Source organism: Misgurnus anguillicaudatus, chromosome 16 (genome assembly GCF_027580225.2).
Source record: "Misgurnus anguillicaudatus chromosome 16, ASM2758022v2, whole genome shotgun sequence".
Taxonomy (NCBI): domain Eukaryota; kingdom Metazoa; phylum Chordata; class Actinopteri; order Cypriniformes; family Cobitidae; genus Misgurnus; species Misgurnus anguillicaudatus.
This window is the reverse complement of record NC_073352.2, coordinates 7,840,657-7,860,293: the sequence shown is the minus strand read 5'-3', so window position 1 is coordinate 7,860,293 and position 19,637 is coordinate 7,840,657. Positions and strand designations below refer to the sequence as shown.

The 19,637-nt window shown below is 37.7% G+C and overlaps 2 protein-coding genes and 1 long non-coding RNA gene across 3 annotated transcripts in view; all 3 read left to right on the top strand.

Annotated features, from left to right (window-relative positions):
- LOC141350025 (uncharacterized) overlaps positions 1-19,637 on the top strand; it is a 341,096-nt gene that overhangs the window by 243,997 nt on the left and 77,462 nt on the right. The window lies entirely within an intron of this gene.
- On the top strand, positions 531-14,378 carry LOC129422795 (matrix-remodeling-associated protein 5). The gene is made up of 7 exons (XM_055178902.2): positions 531-905; positions 2,996-3,205; positions 3,630-3,759; positions 3,946-4,336; positions 4,617-7,943; positions 8,418-9,321; positions 10,461-14,378. Exons 2-7 carry the CDS (start codon positions 3,015-3,017, stop codon positions 12,367-12,369), a joined length of 6,852 nt encoding a protein of 2,283 aa, XP_055034877.2. The 5' UTR covers positions 531-905; positions 2,996-3,014; the 3' UTR covers positions 12,370-14,378.
- On the top strand, positions 14,849-19,466 carry rab33a (RAB33A, member RAS oncogene family). The gene is made up of 2 exons (XM_055178881.2): positions 14,849-15,204; positions 16,929-19,466. Exons 1-2 carry the CDS (start codon positions 14,947-14,949, stop codon positions 17,373-17,375), a joined length of 705 nt encoding a protein of 234 aa, XP_055034856.1. The 5' UTR covers positions 14,849-14,946; the 3' UTR covers positions 17,376-19,466.

Below are 19,637 nucleotides of genomic sequence, written 5' to 3'. Positions count from 1 at the left end.
ATGAGAGGTGACAGGTGCAGCTGATTAGTACTCTGGTGATTGTGATCTGTGATGATGAGAGGTGTGTGTGGAAGGACCTGGCAAATCCGTGACAGTTACTTACTACGGTAGTAAATATACAGACACAAAATATTGATTTGACATATGTTATTAGCTTCCATGAGGAAAACCATCAAACAATTTTAAAGTTCAAAGAAGATAAACATGCAATTGGTTTAATCATTTGTAAATAAAATCTTAAATATGTATTTTTATATTGAATTCATTTGTAAGCATTAAACTGCACCTGTCAAGATGACTCACAGTACCCAGAAGAGGTGTTATTAATTTTAGGCGGCTGATATCTGGGAATAACAAACCTCAGAATGTCGCCACTGGCCAATCAGAATTAAGCATTCCAGAGTGACGTGTAATAAAAATAAGGTCTGGGAAAACTTGTAGACAGAGCACGCTAGACGCGTAAGCATGCCTGCAGTCATTAATGTGTTTAAGGGTGAGAAAAACAAGAACAGAATGGGGGAGAGAGAGAGAGAGAGAGAGAGCAAAGCCCAGCCCCAGCTACACCCATGAAACAGCTACACCCGATCAGATCAGGAGGTACAGGTATTGGAGGAAGAGAGAGATGTATAGAGGGAATGGATGGAGGCCAAGTCTCCCGGCAAACCCTCCCCCTGTACAGGCCAGCTCAGAGGAGGAGTGTAGGTGGGAGTTAAGCACTTCTCCAGATGTACTTGACTTCTGCTCCTAAACTCTAACTTTCTCCAGCTAAGCCTCCATCACTCAGAGTTCCCAACAGTTGCTGCTTAGTTAAGGGTACGGGGACAAACAAAATAGCGTGACTGTCATCTGTAAACAATTACACACTTCATCTACGCTTGTTACATTTCATCGAAAGGAATCTTAAGGTAAGACGCAATATTTGTTCCAAGGTACGCAAGTTGAGATCTGTCTCAGCATCTAATTACCACAAATAGCATGCCATTTTTTTCTTTTTCAGCTTTCTCGGTCATAAATATTCTAGTGCATATTGAAATGTTTATGTTGGCTCCCCTATGGGAGACACTATAACTTTGTAGTTTCATTGGAATCTCAGAATTTAAACATGTTTATCCTTTTTAAATAAATGCACATGCCTAAGAACTGGCGTGAAAAGTAAACTAAAGCCTGAGGAAAAGTTAACTTCAAAAGATCCACTGAGGTTTCATCATCTTTAAAATCCTGTTGAAATTTAATGTTATGTTAACCCCTGTCTGAGGTCCTAAGCACAGCTTAATTTATTTTCATCTAAAAAATAACCACTTGACCTATAGTTCAGTAAGAAAAGCCTACAAAGACCAATTTTCAAGATAAATCATGTCCTCAAAAGTAAAGTCGGAGTTAATTCCTGTAAGAGTTTTATTCTAAAGATCTAAAGATTCAAGAAACTTAGTATTTGTATTGCATAAGCCACTAGAACTTTTCTACAGGAAATATATAAATATATATCCCATTAATGTACATGTAATTTAGACAGTTTCTTTGAATGTTTATGAATATTTGTGATTTTGGCATATGCATGACTTCATAAGCATACTGTATCATTGTTTGTTAAGAGAAATGTTACTGTTTTTTTAAGAGAAGAGAGTATAACTATTAAACCATATACCAAATCAGTGACCCTACTTTGTTGAGTTTGTTAACAGTCCCATGTAAATACATTCAGTTGATATGGCACTAGTATGGTGTAGTTACATACAAACAGCTGAACGCGGCAGAAACAGGAGTATAGAAAGACTTAAACAGTCTGAGTCATCATGGGTCATCATTGAGCCTCTGACAGATAAATAAATCATTGCTGACATTTCACCTTTGAAGCTGTTCTGAAGGAAGCAAGAATAGATTAGGCATTTGCTCAAACTAAGCTGGCAGAAAAGTAATAAAAATGCAAAACAGATTGGTAATCATCTTTTCTGCACCCTGGAATATAAATATTTTTGTATTTAGGAAGTGTCGCGCTTGTCTTATTCCTCTTAAAGATTGTTTGTGTAATTGGGCTGTAGAGAAGTTGCCAGCTTGTGATAGGAAACCCATGCAAAACTCTTCCCGAGACAAATACTTGAGCAATGATTTATTACGTGAGCTCAGCAGCTCTGTGGGGAAGGACAGATATTGCTCTAAAAGAAATACCAATGCAATATGTACACGATGCATACACAAAGGTCTAGATCCGAAATCTTCTTTATAACATACATTTACAGTGTACATAATGATTCAATGACAAGTACCTGCAATTATTTGGTGTAATTTCACATTGTTACTGTAATTGTAATGTAGTTTATTGTATGTATAATTACTGTATGAATTCAGCAAGCAATTTTTTTGTTTTAAATATGTCTAAACTAGCCGTCCAAACACAGCCCATATTACACATTAGGCTAAAAAACAAGCCAACATTTGGGCTGTCAGTGAAAATTTAATAGATGTTTAACCATGGCCCAAAAATAAATGAAATCAAATTAAAAAAAATGAAATCAAACTCACTGTTGACTTTGCTTACATGAAAAATGTTCATATCTCTCTCAAGTTTTTTCCAGAAAAAACGATATGTAATCAAAGTTATTTTGGCTAGACGGGGGTTACTCATAGGCAGACTATATGAGGTCTATAGTTAACCTGTGAAGTGATGGCTATTGCTTGCTGGGCAGAAAATAAAAAATTTGAATAATGTTGAAAAACTTGAACAACAGTGGTCTTAAAACCAGCAATATGGTACAATGTTATTTGTGCTAGTCTGGATTACAAACAACTTTCTTAGGTTCACGAGTCATCACACACTGTCATGTGTGGTAAAATTACAAATGTAGTAAACACAAAAGGTACAGTGATCTCCAATTTTATGTGTCAGTTATTTATACACTAGTAAGACATATTTTGGTTACTTGGTCCATTTACTATTTTTACACTCTATGCCTTGTATATTAATCTCAGCTTTTCTTTCTTGCTGATCTCAAATTAGATAATGGCATGAGAGGGACATGGCTCCTGTGGGTGTACCTGCTGTCCTAATGTTGGCAGCTCTGTCACTGCTGCTCATCTTACCCTCATGCCTGTATGCGTGTCCGAGGTCCTGCAGTTGCCCCAGCCCTAAGGAAGTTCACTGTACCTTTCGTCACCTCCTCTCTACCCCACGCAACATACCCCAAGACACAGAAAGGCTCAACCTAGGGTGAGATACTTTGATTTAATGTGATTAACTGAAAACTGAGTTTAGGATTTCAGCTAACAGACCAAACTAACACATTACAAACATACCCTATTTAATATTGACTAAGGCGAAGCCGAAGATTGAAAACAATGTAAAATTAATTAGATCATGAAACTTTAGCCTGAATTTCACAGACAGGGTCACAATTCTAATGAAGTGGACGCAACATAAAAAGATGGAAGCAAGGACACATTTCAAGCTAAACATTTTATTAAAAAAGGCTTTTGTTAGGTTTTAAATGATAGATGATGTCGAAATGATAGTTATGTTAAAATGTCTAGCATTTGTTTGCAGAGTTTGATATGTACTGAAATTAAATTTAGTATTTGTGGTATAAAGGGTTGATTACTCTGTGACTCACAAAATTACTTTGTCTACTGTAAAGCTATAACAGCATTGGAAATGTTGGGTCTTCAGATTTTGCAAATCTGCGGCAACTGGAAATGCTTATGCTCCATGGAAATGATATTGGTTCTGTGTCTTCAGGATCGTTTTACCATCTCCATTCCCTTCAGGTATGTATTGATAAAAAGTTACATGACTTTGTTTATAATTATATGAAAAGAATTCATTAAGCTGAGTATGTTTACATTTTACAGTAGTGCTACAGCATGCCACTTTACCATCAGACTATAAAAATGCTTCTGAGACATGAATAAGAAAATTATTTGGTGTAACAGGTTTTTTTGTTGTTTCCACAGCTACTTAAGTTAAGCTATAACAAACTTAAAAGAGTTGACCCCAGCTTGTTCGAGGGCCTGACAAGCCTCGTACGACTACATCTGGACCACAACCTTATTGATTTTATTGAGCCCTTTTCCTTCAATGGACTCACATCATTAAAGCTTTTGCAACTGGAGTCAAACCGATTAAAAGACCTCCACCCACACACATTCATTACTGTGTCAGTTTTGGGCACATTTTGGACTTCAGGACTGAGGCACCTGCATCTGGCAGACAACCAGCTGGAATACCTGTTGCCTGGCACTCTGCAGCACTTTAGCAAGCTAGAAGTTCTCTCGCTGCATGGAAATCCATGGACCTGTGACTGCCAATTACACTGGCTCTTGGAGTGGGACAAAAACCATGAGGGTGAAACTTCTTAGATTGAATTTTCAAACATTTGAAAACCTTTTCACCACTCACTTAGAGCTTGATGTAATACCAACAAACAATGCTGTTGCACATAAACACGTCAAACATCTCAGATGGTGTGTTTATGCACCATTTATTCAAAATTGTTATATTTGTCATCCATATCTTAGATGCATTGTATTGTTACATAAAATTTTTAGTTGAATGAGTACAATTATACAAAGAACTACAACGTAAATAAAGAAAAAAATTTTTCTGAAATATTTTCTCTTTCTAGGAGTTATTAAGTGCAAAAAGGACCGGGAGTCTGTAGACGGTGGCAACTGTGCTGTATGTGCCTCACCACAATCCCTGAACAATAGTCAGATCTTCCTGCTTTCAAAGAACCAGCTCACTTGCGACCGACCCACTCTCCAGTCTCCACTGAAAATTGGGGAAAGCAGCATTTGGGAAGACCAGGAGCCAGACATCCCATACATTAAGGACCTGGAGCGCCCTCTAGGCCACCTGACCTTCATTCTCTCTGACAGCCATGGGAATCAGGCCCATGTGGCTTGTGATGTAGCACGTCCTGTTGAAGGCACCACTATATTGTGGGAGCCAGTCAAAGGAACAGATGAGATTGTTGTCAATGTGACTCTGCGGACCTTCCTGGAGTGTGAGATTGACAGGGACGCTTTACAGAACTTGTGGAGGTTGATTGCCTACTACTATGAAAGCCCTGCTATTTTAGAACGAGGAATTAATCTTGGAAATTCTTCAAAGGTGACTTTTCAGTACTCTCAAGCAACAAGTGAGGACTCACCATATTTTACAGACCTTAAAGGACACTTAATGGCTGAACCCGACTGGCTTTTACAACCAAGGGTCACCCTTCAGCTTAATAGGCGCAAAACCACAACAAAGAAACTGGTGATGAACTTTTCCACGTTTGTATCAAAGCACATTATCGGAAGAGGGAATGAGGAAGACACAATCTCTTCCTGGGCTATCATCCAAAGAGGAGCTCCAGGGAGAATTCAATCAGTACTAGAGCATTCTGAGGTCAGTCTGGAGTGCAATGTGCTCAGCTCAGGGCATCAGTATGTGGAGTGGATTCTTCCAGACTTAACAACCTTGGATCAAACTGACTCCCATAAAGTAAGGGTGGAGAATAATACATTAGTTATAAAAAACACAAGTATAGCAGACTCTGGACTGTATCATTGCTTTGTGAGGACAAACACTGATGTTGACATTGTGTCTTTTAGACTTACAGTCAGGATGCGCCTCTTAAGTCCTAGTGACTTAAATGGAAAGAAGATGTCTGTAGAAAATGGAGACTCTCTAAATCTCCCCTGTTCAGTAAATTCTACAAAGCCAGTGGAGACCAGATGGTACTTGCCAAATCATCAGATTCTAAAAGCATCAGACATGAAAGGAAGGGTCTCCGTATCACAGAACAACACTCTGATCATCAAAAAAATGACATATGAGGATGCTGGAGAGTACAGTTGTTTGGCAATTAACCTTTATGGAGCAGACATGTTGTCTCATCTTGTTGTTGTAACCGGTGAAAAGGAAGAAGTGCAAAGAGGTGTTACAATCTCTGAGGGTGAATCACCTCTCTTTGAAATGGAGGACAGCGAAGGGTCGGGATTTGAGGAAATCAAACGACCATCTGCTAAAGTCACTCATCAAAAAGTGGATGATAAACTCAAAGGAGGCCTTTTCCGACAAAATGCAAAAGGAAAGAAAATCAAAGAAGCTGTGAGGAAACCTAATAACTCGGTCAAAGAGGTTGACCCAAGCCACTGGAAACAGATTGTTGCTAAAGCTAATGCAAAAATCCCAACCACACCAGCAATACCAGTTACAACAACCACATCAAAAATGGTGACAAAGACTACAGTGATTATAACCCCCACTCCTTTGTCAGAGGATACAACTCTAATGACCAGAACAGATGCTACAGCTAGCAGTGCCAGCACAAGTTCAAGTATACAAAATTTCACTACAACACAGCTGGAACTGCCACCCCACAGAGCGCACATAAAACAAGATACTTCCCAAGAAAACGAATCAAAACACAAGACAAGTGATTCCAACGTTTCAGATTTGACTTTAGCACACATAGACTCTACAACAGTACCTGAACATAGTACTCAGCTGGCAAAACAGGTAGATAGACACACAATAGAAGAAAGAATTAGGGCTAACAATAATCCCATTTGGAACCAAAGGCGAAGATTTCCATATAGACACCGTAGGCCTCCATCACGTAGATTGCGTCCAAAGAAACCAAATTTCACCCCAACTCCAACTATATCTGTCCCAGTGACTCAGTCTCCAACCAAGATATGGATCCCTAAGAATAGTCCAGTGACAATTACTGACTCTTATACTTCAAACCAAAGCAAAAAAGCCACATCTTTGATGACCTTGGCAGGTTCTGTCTCATATATTCCAGTAACTGAAAGCTTAGCTTTGCCAGTGACAGAAGATCCTCTTAAAGTACCCCAAACAACACTCAGAAAAGAAAACAAGCAAAATGCATTTGAAGACAAAGAAAAGTACCATGTGTCGATTCAACATATCATTACAACAGCTCAGCAAGAAACTGAAGAAGTTTCTGTTACACCTGCCCCCAGAGCCATCAACAGGTATGAAAATGACAACAGAGAGGTTATTTTGAAAACTAACAGCAAGACAAGTAATGAAAAGACAAGGCTGATAACATCAATGACAATCCCTAAAGTTCAAAGCGGCAACACAAATCCTCCAGTGACACAAAGAGCACACGTAACTGAGAAACCAACCTTAACTTATTTAGAAAGACAGAGAGTTTATACCTGGGGAATAAAACCTGACATTCAAGATGTGCCTCTCCACCCCTGGTTAATCCAAAAGAATACACTAAAAAAACAAGTCTCAGTTACACCAAGTCCCCACACTCTGCACCGATTCAGGGCCAACAACCATGGCATTCCAATCTGGCCCACAGTTTATTCTTCAAGACAACGTCCCTCCCAAGACAAAGCTTGGTATTTTCTGCAGACAGGAGGTAGGGGTTCAGGGGTAACCAATCAACCTCAAATCACTGCTCAGACAGCTAAACCAACAACTTTGGAGGTAGTAACAGCTTCCCTTGCTAGGACCATAGCTCCACATGTCAACTCTATGTCTCGTGTACGAGACCACTTGCTTCTTAACAGGCTCAGAAACAGATATAGACAATCACAGCTTGATGCATATAGACTAGCCCTCCTGGGAAAGTTTGTTACTTCTAAACCAAAAACAATTCTCTCCACCACTCAGCCACACCAAGCACCAAACTTCCCAAGTATCTACAAGCCTGTGACTCCCGCATCTGTCTTGGTACATGCAAACAAACCACCTGCCACAGCTAGTGTGTCATATGGTAGTCGATGGCATTACAGTCAGTTTGGAGCAAAGAAACTGAGCACTGCCATTCCCTTTCCAAACTTGATAGGAAGTGGCATCAAACCCAGGATCACAACTCAATCTGTTACTGTATCTGCTCTGGCAGAAACAGATGTCCTGCTGTCTTGTAAATCATCAGGGGACCCGACACCTGATGTTTCATGGACCAAAGTTTCCACAGGTTGGTAGATTTTTTACAAACCTTACTTGTGGGTGACAAGTTATTTTGTTGTCTGCGATTTATTGTACTTGTTTCCAAACCCCCTTTTCAGCAATGCAAAAACATTCACGTGGTGAGAACACATTTCCATATATGTTCCATTGCTCCTGTGCGTTTGTGTTGATGTCATGGCAGTGAAGGTGGCACAACTATAACAATAAATCTAAAGTACAACCCACTTTGAAGCGGTACTAAACTAGGGTGAAAAGCAAGCCAAGCCAAAGTAGAGTAAGCCGAGGGAAAAGTGCTATTTGATAATTGTGTTTTTTTCTGAAAAAATGTGTATCGGAAAATATTTATATAATATTTAAACAAATATTTATCCTGTTTATCCAGTATTTTTTGTAATTTAGTATTTATTCTGATGATTTTATTAATCTTTTCATTAATTCTGATGATACTTCTGTAACAATACTTTGTGTATCATTTGTACAGGTGCAACAATTCATGCAAATACCAAACATGGACAAAGATTTGAAGTCCTTTTAAATGGAACATTTGTGATAAAGAATGTCCAGTTGCAAGACAGAGGCCAGTACCTCTGCACAGCACAAAACAAATTTGGCTCAGACCGTATGGTAGTTACACTCGTTGTGCAAACTCAGCCTCCAAAAATCATCAATTCAAAAGCCAGAGATGTCTCTGTGTATTTAGGGAAACCAGCAAGTTTGGACTGTGTTGCTGTTGGAAAACCAGAAGCTCAGATCTCATGGATACTTCCAGATAAGACATTTGTGCGAGATGTTGGTACCCTTAACCACAGAGTATCCCTTTCTCCAAATGGAACGTTGAGTGTTCACTCTGCAAATTTTTCCAATAAAGGTGATTATAAGTGTATTGCCAGCAATGCAGCAGGGGCAGATACACTGACATACCACGTTCATGTTGTAGCCCTACCACCGACAATTGTTGAGGTTGCATCTGAAAGTATATTTATGAATGTTGGCAAGAGCATTTATGTGGATTGCACTGCTAAAGGAGAGCCACCCCCTCTCATTAAGTGGGTTCTTCCTGATGGATCACAAATGAAGCCCACACAGTTCATTGCAAAGCGATTATTTATTTTCCCTAATGGAACACTTTATATAAAGAATGTCAGTCCCATTGATTCAGGGATGTATGAGTGTTTAGCTGCCAATCCAGTGGGCTTTGTTAAAAGAACGGTGCAGATGGACATTAGGCAAGAGACTCCAGGTCCCTGGAAAGGCTTATCCCAGCAACACAGTGTCACGGCTACATACGGCTCCACAGTTTTTCTGCACTGTCCAGAGTCTACAGGCTCCCACAGAGGCACGGTCTGGAGACTGCCATCTAAAATCCTGCTGGAACATCACTACAGGTAGCATGCTACATATAGGCCTATGTAAATATTTGAAGAAAACCTAAAGTATTAAAAGTAGAATATAAAAACTGAATAAATTTAACATTATGTCTCTTAGCAAATGCATAGCTGTCATTTCATTGTTCATGAAATTCAAGATTCATGAATTTCAAGATTTAAGGTTTTTATTATAGGTAAAATATAGACCAAATGTCAAAATAATTTGTGAGGTGTGTGATATTGCATCACATACAGTAAGCAAAGGTAAAAGTGATTACAAGGTGTTTAGTTTTATTTATTTATTTTACATTTTACATTTATTTATTTTTGGGCTTGGCGCTATACAGTTTCCCATGTCAAAGGCAGTTTTTATAAATAAGGACTTTGCCGTAGATTTTTTCGTAGGCACATTTTACGATTGTTTGCTGGGTAACATTGTTTTTGTTATATTGGTAGACCTTTAAATAAAATATTTTATCTTAAACAGAATTCAAATTTATGCATTTGGCAAATGATTTTATACAAAGCAACTTATAATGCATTCGGATTTGCACAATCAAGAAAACGTGCTCTCGCTAAATTGAACCCACGACTCTTGGCATTGCTATCACCATTATCTGCCAATTGACACAAGAAAGCAAACAATAGTGAAGAATATTCTTGAAATACAGAGTGTGTCTTTAGTAATTTAGAGATGTCTTTGACAAAAACACCCCAGCAGATAATTTACATCAGGTTTAGATAGCTTTGTTGTCAGTTCTTATTAAGATTAGGAGTTTCACTTTATTTCAATTGTAGTTTGTAATACTCTCGCAGCAGGCCAGCTTCATCACTCATGTAGTTCAAACAGTGCCTGGTGTAGATTAAACAAGCAGTCCTCCTCAGCCTAGAAAGCCTGAACAACCCCTGCTGATCTAGACAATACAGTAACTGAGCACAATCCAAGGTCAATTTGTCTATTTCAAACAGTCCATCTGTACAACAGGATACTTAAAGCAGTTAGATATCACAATTCCTTTTCAGTCATTATAATGTCAGTGACTAACATTTCTGCAACTCTAATTGAGTTCAAATAACACTTTCAATATTTTAAATCTATTATTGCGTTCAGCTGTCATATATTATGGTGTAAACAATTTCTCTCTGTTTGTTCCTAGTCCACAAAGACACATCACAGCTTTCCCCAACGGCACCTTGAGAATTTTGAGACTGACTGAGAAAGATGGAGGCAATTATCTGTGCATGTACCAAAGACCAAATGGTGAGGACATGGAGTTATTCCAAGTAGAGGTTCTCATGAGGCCACCAAAGATAGAGAACATTGGGGCACAACATAAAAGAGTTGCTAATGGAGAGAACTTCCTAGTGGACTGTGTAGCTTCTGGCCTTCCAGACCCTGAGGTATCATGGAGCCTCCCTGATGGCACCATGATCAACAATGCTCTCCAGTCGGATGACAGTGGAATCCGTAATCGCCGCTATATCATCTTTGGGAATGGCACACTTTTGTTGCAACAAATGAGAAAGAAAGATGAGGGCAATTATACATGTTATGCTAAGAACACCATGGGAGAAGATGCAATGAAAGTAAGTGTACAAGTGGTGCCAAACTCACCCCAAATATCTCTTCAGGATCAGGCGTCGATTTGGGGTACTTTTGGTCAATCAGTCGAAATGAAGTGTGATGCTACAGATGTGTCACCATCAACAATCATCTGGATCTCACCGAGGAATGAGATGATTACCTCATCTTCGGTCAAATACCAAATACTGAATGATGGAACTCTAATAATAAAAAAACTGACTTTGGCTGACCAGGGCAAGTATGCCTGTGTGGCACGAAATCCAGCTGGAGATCACATAAAAAATGTAAAGCTTCTAGTTCAGGTTAAAGAGCCACAAATTAATGGAAAAAGGGGACGATCAGAGAACAAAGTTTTAGCTGTGTACTACCAAACACTACTGCTGGACTGTAAAGCAGAGGGTATACCAGAGCCCCAGATAACCTGGACCACACCCTATGGTATGACTTTGCCTGCACTATATTTTGGAGGCAGGTTTCAAGTCCACAGAAATGGCAGTCTTGAGCTTAGAGGCATTCGAAAGACTGATGAAGGTCGGTTTCTGTGCATAGCAAAAAATTACTTGGGGGAAACAAGTCTAGCGATTGACCTGGAAGTTACATCACTTGCGGAGAAGCCAAGCTTTCCAGTGCCAAACATTGAAGTTATTCCTCTCAAACCAGATGGTGATGACATCGCTTTGGAGTGTCGAGCAACTGGAAAACCAAAGCCAGAGTTTGTTTGGATTCTACCCAATGGAGCGGCACTAAATCCAGGCATTAAACTTCAGCGGTTTACACACTACCTTGAAAATGGGACTTTACACATCACACGGCCACTTGTCATCGACAAAGGTGTGTATCGTTGCCTAGCCAAAAATATAGCTGGACAAGCAGAAAAGCGTTACACTTTAGAACCTGGACAAAAGCCTCATATCAGAAGTACACCTGCTACTATGAAGATTTCATTTGGACAGACTTTAAATATGCCATGCACAGTGGATGGGTGGCCTCAGGCAACAATTACATGGACTCTTCCTAATGGCCTGGTCTTGGACAAGCCTCAGGTTATTGGAAGAGTAACTTATTTATCTAATGGCACACTTCAGGTAAAAGAAACTTCCAAGTTTGATAGAGGAACTTATACCTGCAAAGCAACAAACACATTTGGATCATCAACATTGTCGTATCCAGTAAGTATTATGGTGTTTCCACCTCAAATCACTCATGCCCCCCCTTCAATACTCAGAGTTAGAAAGGGGTCCCCTGTGATTCTCAATTGCATAGCTGCTGGCACACCCAAACCAGAGATTTCTTGGACTCTTCCTGGACGTACCACACTTGTACCCAATAATCGCTTCACAGGACAGAATGGATTTCACATGACAGAGGAGGGTAATTTGGTCATACAGGACCCAGGCCTCATGAACTCAGGGATTTATAAATGTAATGCCAAAAATGCCTTGGGAACGGACTTCAAAGCAACATACCTTCAAGTGATCTAAACGTTACACCATTGGGTCACGTACTCTTAAACTTTGCAGTAAATAATGAATGAACACTTTCCTAAAAGTGGACCTACGTCATTTAAATTACCTAAGCAATGTTGTTTTGGGGCATTACAATTTGTTTTTACCTACAGTGTCACAGCCATGGGTGCCAAAGACCCAAGGCTATGATTTTCTGCGGTAAACTGTATTTAATTTATGAAAATATTGGTTTGTACATATTTATATAATCCAAAGATTAAAACTAAATCATTTTACATTACATTTTTATATAAATTATATAGTGGTCTACATCCTTAAAAACTCACTTATCTCTACATGGTTGTCTTATATGTTTTGTCACAGATTTCATGCATTTCACAGTTCATCAGAACAAAATAGCCTTTCATTGTGAGAGTAGAACGAGGCCTTGTATAGTACAAATGTTGGCATTGATGCAGTAGTCTTACAAAAAAATTAGACAAGAAGCCAACTATGTAAGCTACTCACTGTCACTGTGGGTAAATAAATAACAATATTTGATTGATGCTCTTTCTGTGATAGTTATATATCATTATAATTTAAATTTAATACATTTTAACATTGAATCCAAACATTGCTCTCTTACTGTTTTAAATGTGAACAACTGCACATGAATTTTCAAAATAATTTAACTGCTGTAAACTTTAATATCTTAATTGTTTTTCCTAACAATGAAATCTGCATAGTAATTCTACACAGTAATTTAATATGTCATGATAGGGAAGTTACTTGAACTGTATCTTGCCAGGCTACAAACTACTATAGACGGTTTCATCGGACGCACGTGATACACGTCTGGATCCGAACTTTACTTCCAGTTTCGTTTTTTTAATGGTCTGACTAGTTGCTAAACTGATCTCTTGAACAAATGCCTCGTCGAAAATAACAAATGTTTTGGTTTCCTATGTAATCTATGTGTTGTTGTTTTGCTTGTTATATAAATAAACTACGTTTAAAGTACTTTGTTATTATTTATTATTAGCGGAATTTACCGGAAGTTACGTGCGTACCGCGACAGACCCTTGTTTATGTTGTTACTGCTGAAACCGTCTATAGCCTAAGTAGTTTTGCAATTAAAATATCAAGCATCCATAAAACAAGACACATTTGCTTAATAACAAAATACAAAGGATAATGCATTTAAGTGACGTTTATGCTTAAAAAAATTGGAGACAGGACTCTTTAGATGGCCGACTGATTCTTATGCATCAAACCTACACTGTAGGCTCTGCCAACCCTAACATTTATCTCTTCAAACATCAAACTATGCCTCACAACTAGGCAGAATGAATCAGATATTATATTGCCATGCTTTTATATGTGTTTAATTTTGTTTGGACATTAGCAATTCCCAGGCAGGATATAGTTAAAGGGATAGTTCACTCTAAAATGAAAATTCTGTCCTCATTTACTCACTCTCATGTTGTTACAAACCTGTATAAATTTATTTTTATGAAGAAAACTAAGGAAGATATTTTGAGGAATGTTTGTAACCAAACTTTTACTTGTGTTATCACAAAACGTTCTTGTGGACGTATTTTGTTATGTGGTCCCGTAATGAAGACAAAATTATTTGAAGAAGCGTCTTTTGAACTGTTTCTGGATGAATGCAGACTGCTGACAGCGGGTTGTGTTGATGTCAAGTTTAAAGCGAATTTGCGCTTAAGGTTTGTTACTAAAAGACATGCTTACTTCAGTTAGTGTGGTATAGATGCGCTTGAAGTGTTTATATGGTCGCATACTGTGTACTGTGTAAAAGCTGTGTACGCCATATGATTATACTGTGTTTATGAGCTTAATCGCATTATTTTTATCAAATGATTGTGTTTACATAATCGCAATATTGCCAAAATTACATTGTAATCGCTTTATTAGGGTAAACTTAGAATTTTCATTTTTGGTGAACTATCCCTTTAAAAACTCATTGGTCAGTCAGTGCATAGAGCTTATGTAGATTCAAGGCAAAAATACAATAGTATCATATTTTCAGAGTAACAGTGTGTGTGTGTGTGTGTGTGTGTGTGTGTGTGTGTGTGTGTGTGTGTGTGTGTGTGTGTGTGTGCGTGCGTGCGTGCGTGCGTGCGTGCGTGCGTGCGTGCGTGCGTGCGTGCGTGCGTGAGAGAGAGAGAGAGAGAGAGAGAGAGAGAGAGAGAGAGAGAGAGAGAGAGAGAGATGAGGGGGGTTCTGGGAGTCAAACCCACAACCTCTGCACCTAACACAATGCCAGTACAGGAACACTAGCTTCACAATGCTCAACAACATAAATAGACAGTACAAGGAATTTTATAAAACATCTAAGTTGATTAAAACATAAATGATTTAACTCTTAATAAATTGAATTATAAATGATAATATCGCCGTCTTTAGGTACATAAATGCAACAGTCAACAATAAATGTGTCTATTAGGAAAATATTAAATATGCATGCTGTCATACTCTCTTCAGTCTCTCGGAGCATCTGCAAAGGGAGTGTATCTGCCATCCCTTCCCCCATCATCATCATCGTCACTGCCGGTCCAGTGAACACAAGGCTCGGTGCATCATCTCACCGACATGGCAAATGAATTAAGAGAAAACAGAGAGGGAAGCTCGCGCCATGCAAACCTCACATCATCTCTAGACCTGAGCTCGTCCCTGGATCACAGCGTCCAGACGCGAATCTTTAAAATCATTGTCATCGGCGACTCAAATGTGGGCAAGACCTGTTTAACCTTCCGCTTCACCGGCGGATCTTTCCCCTGTAAAACCGAAGCCACCATCGGCGTGGACTTCAGAGAAAAAGCCGTGGAGATCGAGGGAGAGAAAATAAAGGTGGGAGTGTTGTTGTTATCGTGTGAGGCCGAGTAACACGATTGTATTGTGTGTTTCAGTAAATGTCTGACACCAGAAGCTCACTGTTTACTTTCTGATCAATGTCATGTACTGTTTGTCATTGCACGTGGTGTAAGGAGGTTTTAGTTCGTTGACAGCTTTGCTGAATTTTACATTTACGCGTTATAAACTCTACAATTAAATGAATGGGTTGTCAATGCAGTCTGATGCTTTTAATAGCCACCTGCTATCATGTTATTGTATCATTCAGCATCCACGTGAACAATACTGTGGTGTGCTTTAGCATATTTACCATAATAAAATGAAGTAAAATATGGTATACTGTAGTTTACTATAGTAACTGTTACACTCTGCTATACTATAGTATTATGTAGTATTAACTATAGTGAATTAAACTGCAGTTAATAATGTGGTATACGTCATAATTTACCAACTAGACTGTATACTGTTGTATACTATAGTAAGTGTGTTCTTGGATGATAAATGTATACTAGTATTCTATAGCATTAACTGTAGTGAAGTGTATTGTATATTTGCTATGGTAAGGTACATAAACACTATATCTAGGAATTACTTTAACTAATACCAATTGAAATACAATTATTATTATTATTATTATTATTATTATTATTATTATTATTAATGAAATACAATATTGCAGACCTTTCCTAATGACATTTGTGTAAGACATTGATATAATATTAATTATAAAACGGTTAGTTCCAATCCTTGATTCTGATTGGTCAATAGGTGTGCTTTATTCACGATAAAACACTGCTATGACCGCTTCACCCAACAGTTCTATTTAATATCACTGCGCCCTTAGCAACACCCTTAGCAACACATAAACATATAATAAGACAAAGTCTGAGAACAGTTTGATGTTTTTATTTGAGCTTTCATGTTGTTGTTCGCAGTCAGGGACTATTTTTTCTAGTGGAAGGAATGCTTTTATTGATTTAACTTCATGAAAGTTGCACTAATATTTTTTTTTACTTTAATATTGTGTGGTAACCGTTTTATAAAAGCAATAAGGTACTTGAGGCAAGTGCTGTATTGTGAATAAGTAACGGCTGAAGGGGTTGCAGGCACTCCGCTTCGCGTCGTGCCTAACAACGCCCTTCAGCCGTTACTTATTCACGATACAGCACAGCCTCTCGTACCTTATTGCTTACGTATAAATGTACATAAATACACCCAGAGACAGCTTTTACAATACAAGCAAAACAAAATGACACAAAGTATAAAAACTTCTTTAAAAACTATTTGAATGAGATTTTATATTAGTTATGATTTTACCATAATAAGAATAACTACTTTGAAAGACATTGCAGTGTTTTTAAGGACTTGGGTATCTGGCAAAAGAAGCCTATTTGGAGAATATGACACATCTGTCCATTGTGAAAGAGATACAGAAGTACATAGTCAGGCATTTTGAATTTATATTGTCATAAATAAAAATCACAATGACATAAGAGGGCAATTATGGATAGCTAAAGACCTTCAGCCATGGTGGTTTGGATGTACAGTTTCACAATATAAAATAGTGCAAATGGCTTTTTATGATGCTCACTTCAGCGTATGTCATGCATCTAAGGGTTATTATTGTTTGGTTAAAATGTTTCTTTATAATGCCTTACTTGTTACCTCTGTCCTAACTACTGCACCTGCAATATGTTCATGCCATATTTCTTTTCTAACAGGTGCAAGTATGGGACACAGCGGGACAGGAGCGATTTCGGAAGAGCATGGTTGAGCACTACTATCGCAACGTGCATGCAGTAGTCTTTGTGTACGATGTCACAAAAATAGCCTCTTTCCAGAACCTAAAGACCTGGATCCAGGAGTGTAACGGGCACGGGGTCTCTTCCGCTGTACCTCGTGTTCTGGTGGGCAATAAATGTGATCTAATTGACCAGATCCAAGTGCCGTCCAACACTGCCCTTAAGTTTGCAGATGCCCATAACATGCTGCTCTTCGAAACGTCAGCCAAAGATCCAAAGGAGAGTCAGAACGTGGACTCAATTTTCATGTGCCTGGCGTGTCGTCTGAAAGCACAGAAGTCGTTGATCTACAGAGATGTAGAGAGAGAAGATGGCAGAGTAAGGCTGAGCCATCAACCTGACCCTAAAAGCAACTGCCTGTGCTGAGGACCATTAACTGTGAGATTATTAACACTGATGAAAGAATGTGCCTGCAACTAAAGACATTTTACTTTATGACAGCTGCTCTGTGACCTTTCTCTATGTGTCTATAATTTTACCTGTTTTTCTCTATTACACCATCACTAACAGAAACAGCGCCATAAGGGTAAATCTCATGACAGCTGTCAAGAACTTAAGTTCAAGTCATATTGCTCTTTAAACATCCAAAGGAAGAAGTAAGACATTATATTTTACTTAAAACCCCGAAGACATTTTTGACCATCAAGGTTTTTTGCATAATAATATTATTTTCATGACAACTAAGCACTCATTCGCATTACTGTGGTGTAAAGAAATGTGTTATTTTAATAAACTATTCATTATTCTGTCTTTATGCTGATTAAAAGACATTACCAACACAAGTTTTTACTAGGTTACAATATTAATATTAAGAGTTTACAATATGAATCATTTCAAAAAGCACAAAAGTAGGACATCAGGATAAATTATGATTAAGATAATGGGGGGCAATCTGCTTATTTGTCATGAAAAAATGTCACAATGCAAAACATCCAGGGCAAAAAAAATTACCTGCCAGTTTATAATTTGCATTATATTTCTATTTTGGATTTGACACGGATGCTTTCAGGAAATTTGCATGTGTAAACTGTAAAAAGTAGAAGTTGGATCAACTTGAAAAAAATACTTAAATTGATAACACCTAAAAAATATATTTTTAAGTGAAAAATTTAAGTTGAAAAAATAACCAATACCAATTTTTTTAAAGTATTTTAAGTATTTATTTTATTATAAGTTGATTCAACTTTTTACAGTGTAGAAGAGTGGTGTTAAATTTCTTATTCTTACATCAGGGCACACTTTAAAAGGTTTAGAAATGTGACATTTGGTGGATTTCCATTCATTTTGATCTGTCAAATTTATTTGGATTCACCCATCAGCATATAATCAATTCAAGATGTCATTACGTGCAATAAGACATGACATTCTGTATCTTCTGAAGCAGTCCATATGCAGTGTGTTCAGTTTCACAAAATGTATTTGTAATGAATATTCATATGAGTCTATGCCTTAAAACATAGCTAGGCCTATTTATTAAATTTTTACTGTTGCTAGTGACTTCAAATACTTAAATACGTTCCTAAATACATTAACCCATACTAACTGCTGATTTATTAGACAATTGAAACTGATTCACTTTATAAAAGGATACTGTATGTTATGAGTGGCATAGTTAGGAATCCAATAAAATGTGTAATGTAATCAGATAAAGCTCCTGGACCTTGCAAGCAAGTATAAACTTGTTTCCATGTATGGTAGAAGGTTTTATGTAGCAGCTAAATACTTAACATCACATTAATATTTCACCAGCTTAAAGTTGTTCTTCCAAATGCAAAACCATTTAACCATCTATGAAAGCAAACTTGCATTATTTATTCAGACAAACCAGTATTTTTTAGATGCATTAAGTGTTTCTAGTTAAAAGAATGTGTGATTGTATGTTTTTTGTTGTATTACCTCTAAATCGTCTGTCCTGTTCTGTTTTGATTTCTTATTTTAACAGTGTTGGCCTTACAGTATATCTGCTGAAGAAATTAAAGCCTTATCCTTTTGATTTGTGCCATTATGTGTTGTGTGCAATGTCTGTGTTTAATTTTGAGCAAAAAAATAAATTGCACAAAAGCATTGCAACTGTTTTTTTTGGTTGTTTGTTTTAAAAAAAAATGGACAGATTTATTTTATTATTTTTTTGTACATACAATTTTTGTACTTAAATTGAACAGTACATTTAACATGATGACACTTGATATTGCCCAGTAAGCGATTTATTGTTTTCTCAAAATCACAAAATTATTGAAGATTAATTTAGTATTTCTGAAACAGTATTTGAATTACTTACAGATGGCCGGGTCAGTGAGCCTGTGCATACGGTATTACATTAACACTTAATATGATAGAAAACAAATGACTGAGGTCAATACATGGGGTTCACAGATTGTGTAATGCTTGATTTGTATCTTTACTGACTTCCTGGTTTGCACTGTAACTGAAAATAAACTCTTTAGTGTCCACACTTCATATTTTGTCTGTTGCACCAAACCATCTTTTTGTCATTTTAGAACCAAATTAAAGCAAAAAAAAAACTTAAAATCACGTTTAGTGGTATTTTATATTCATGTATTTTTGTAGTAGCTAAATAGAATACGATGTTGTCACGAACATACATCATAAAACCAGTAGATGGCGCAG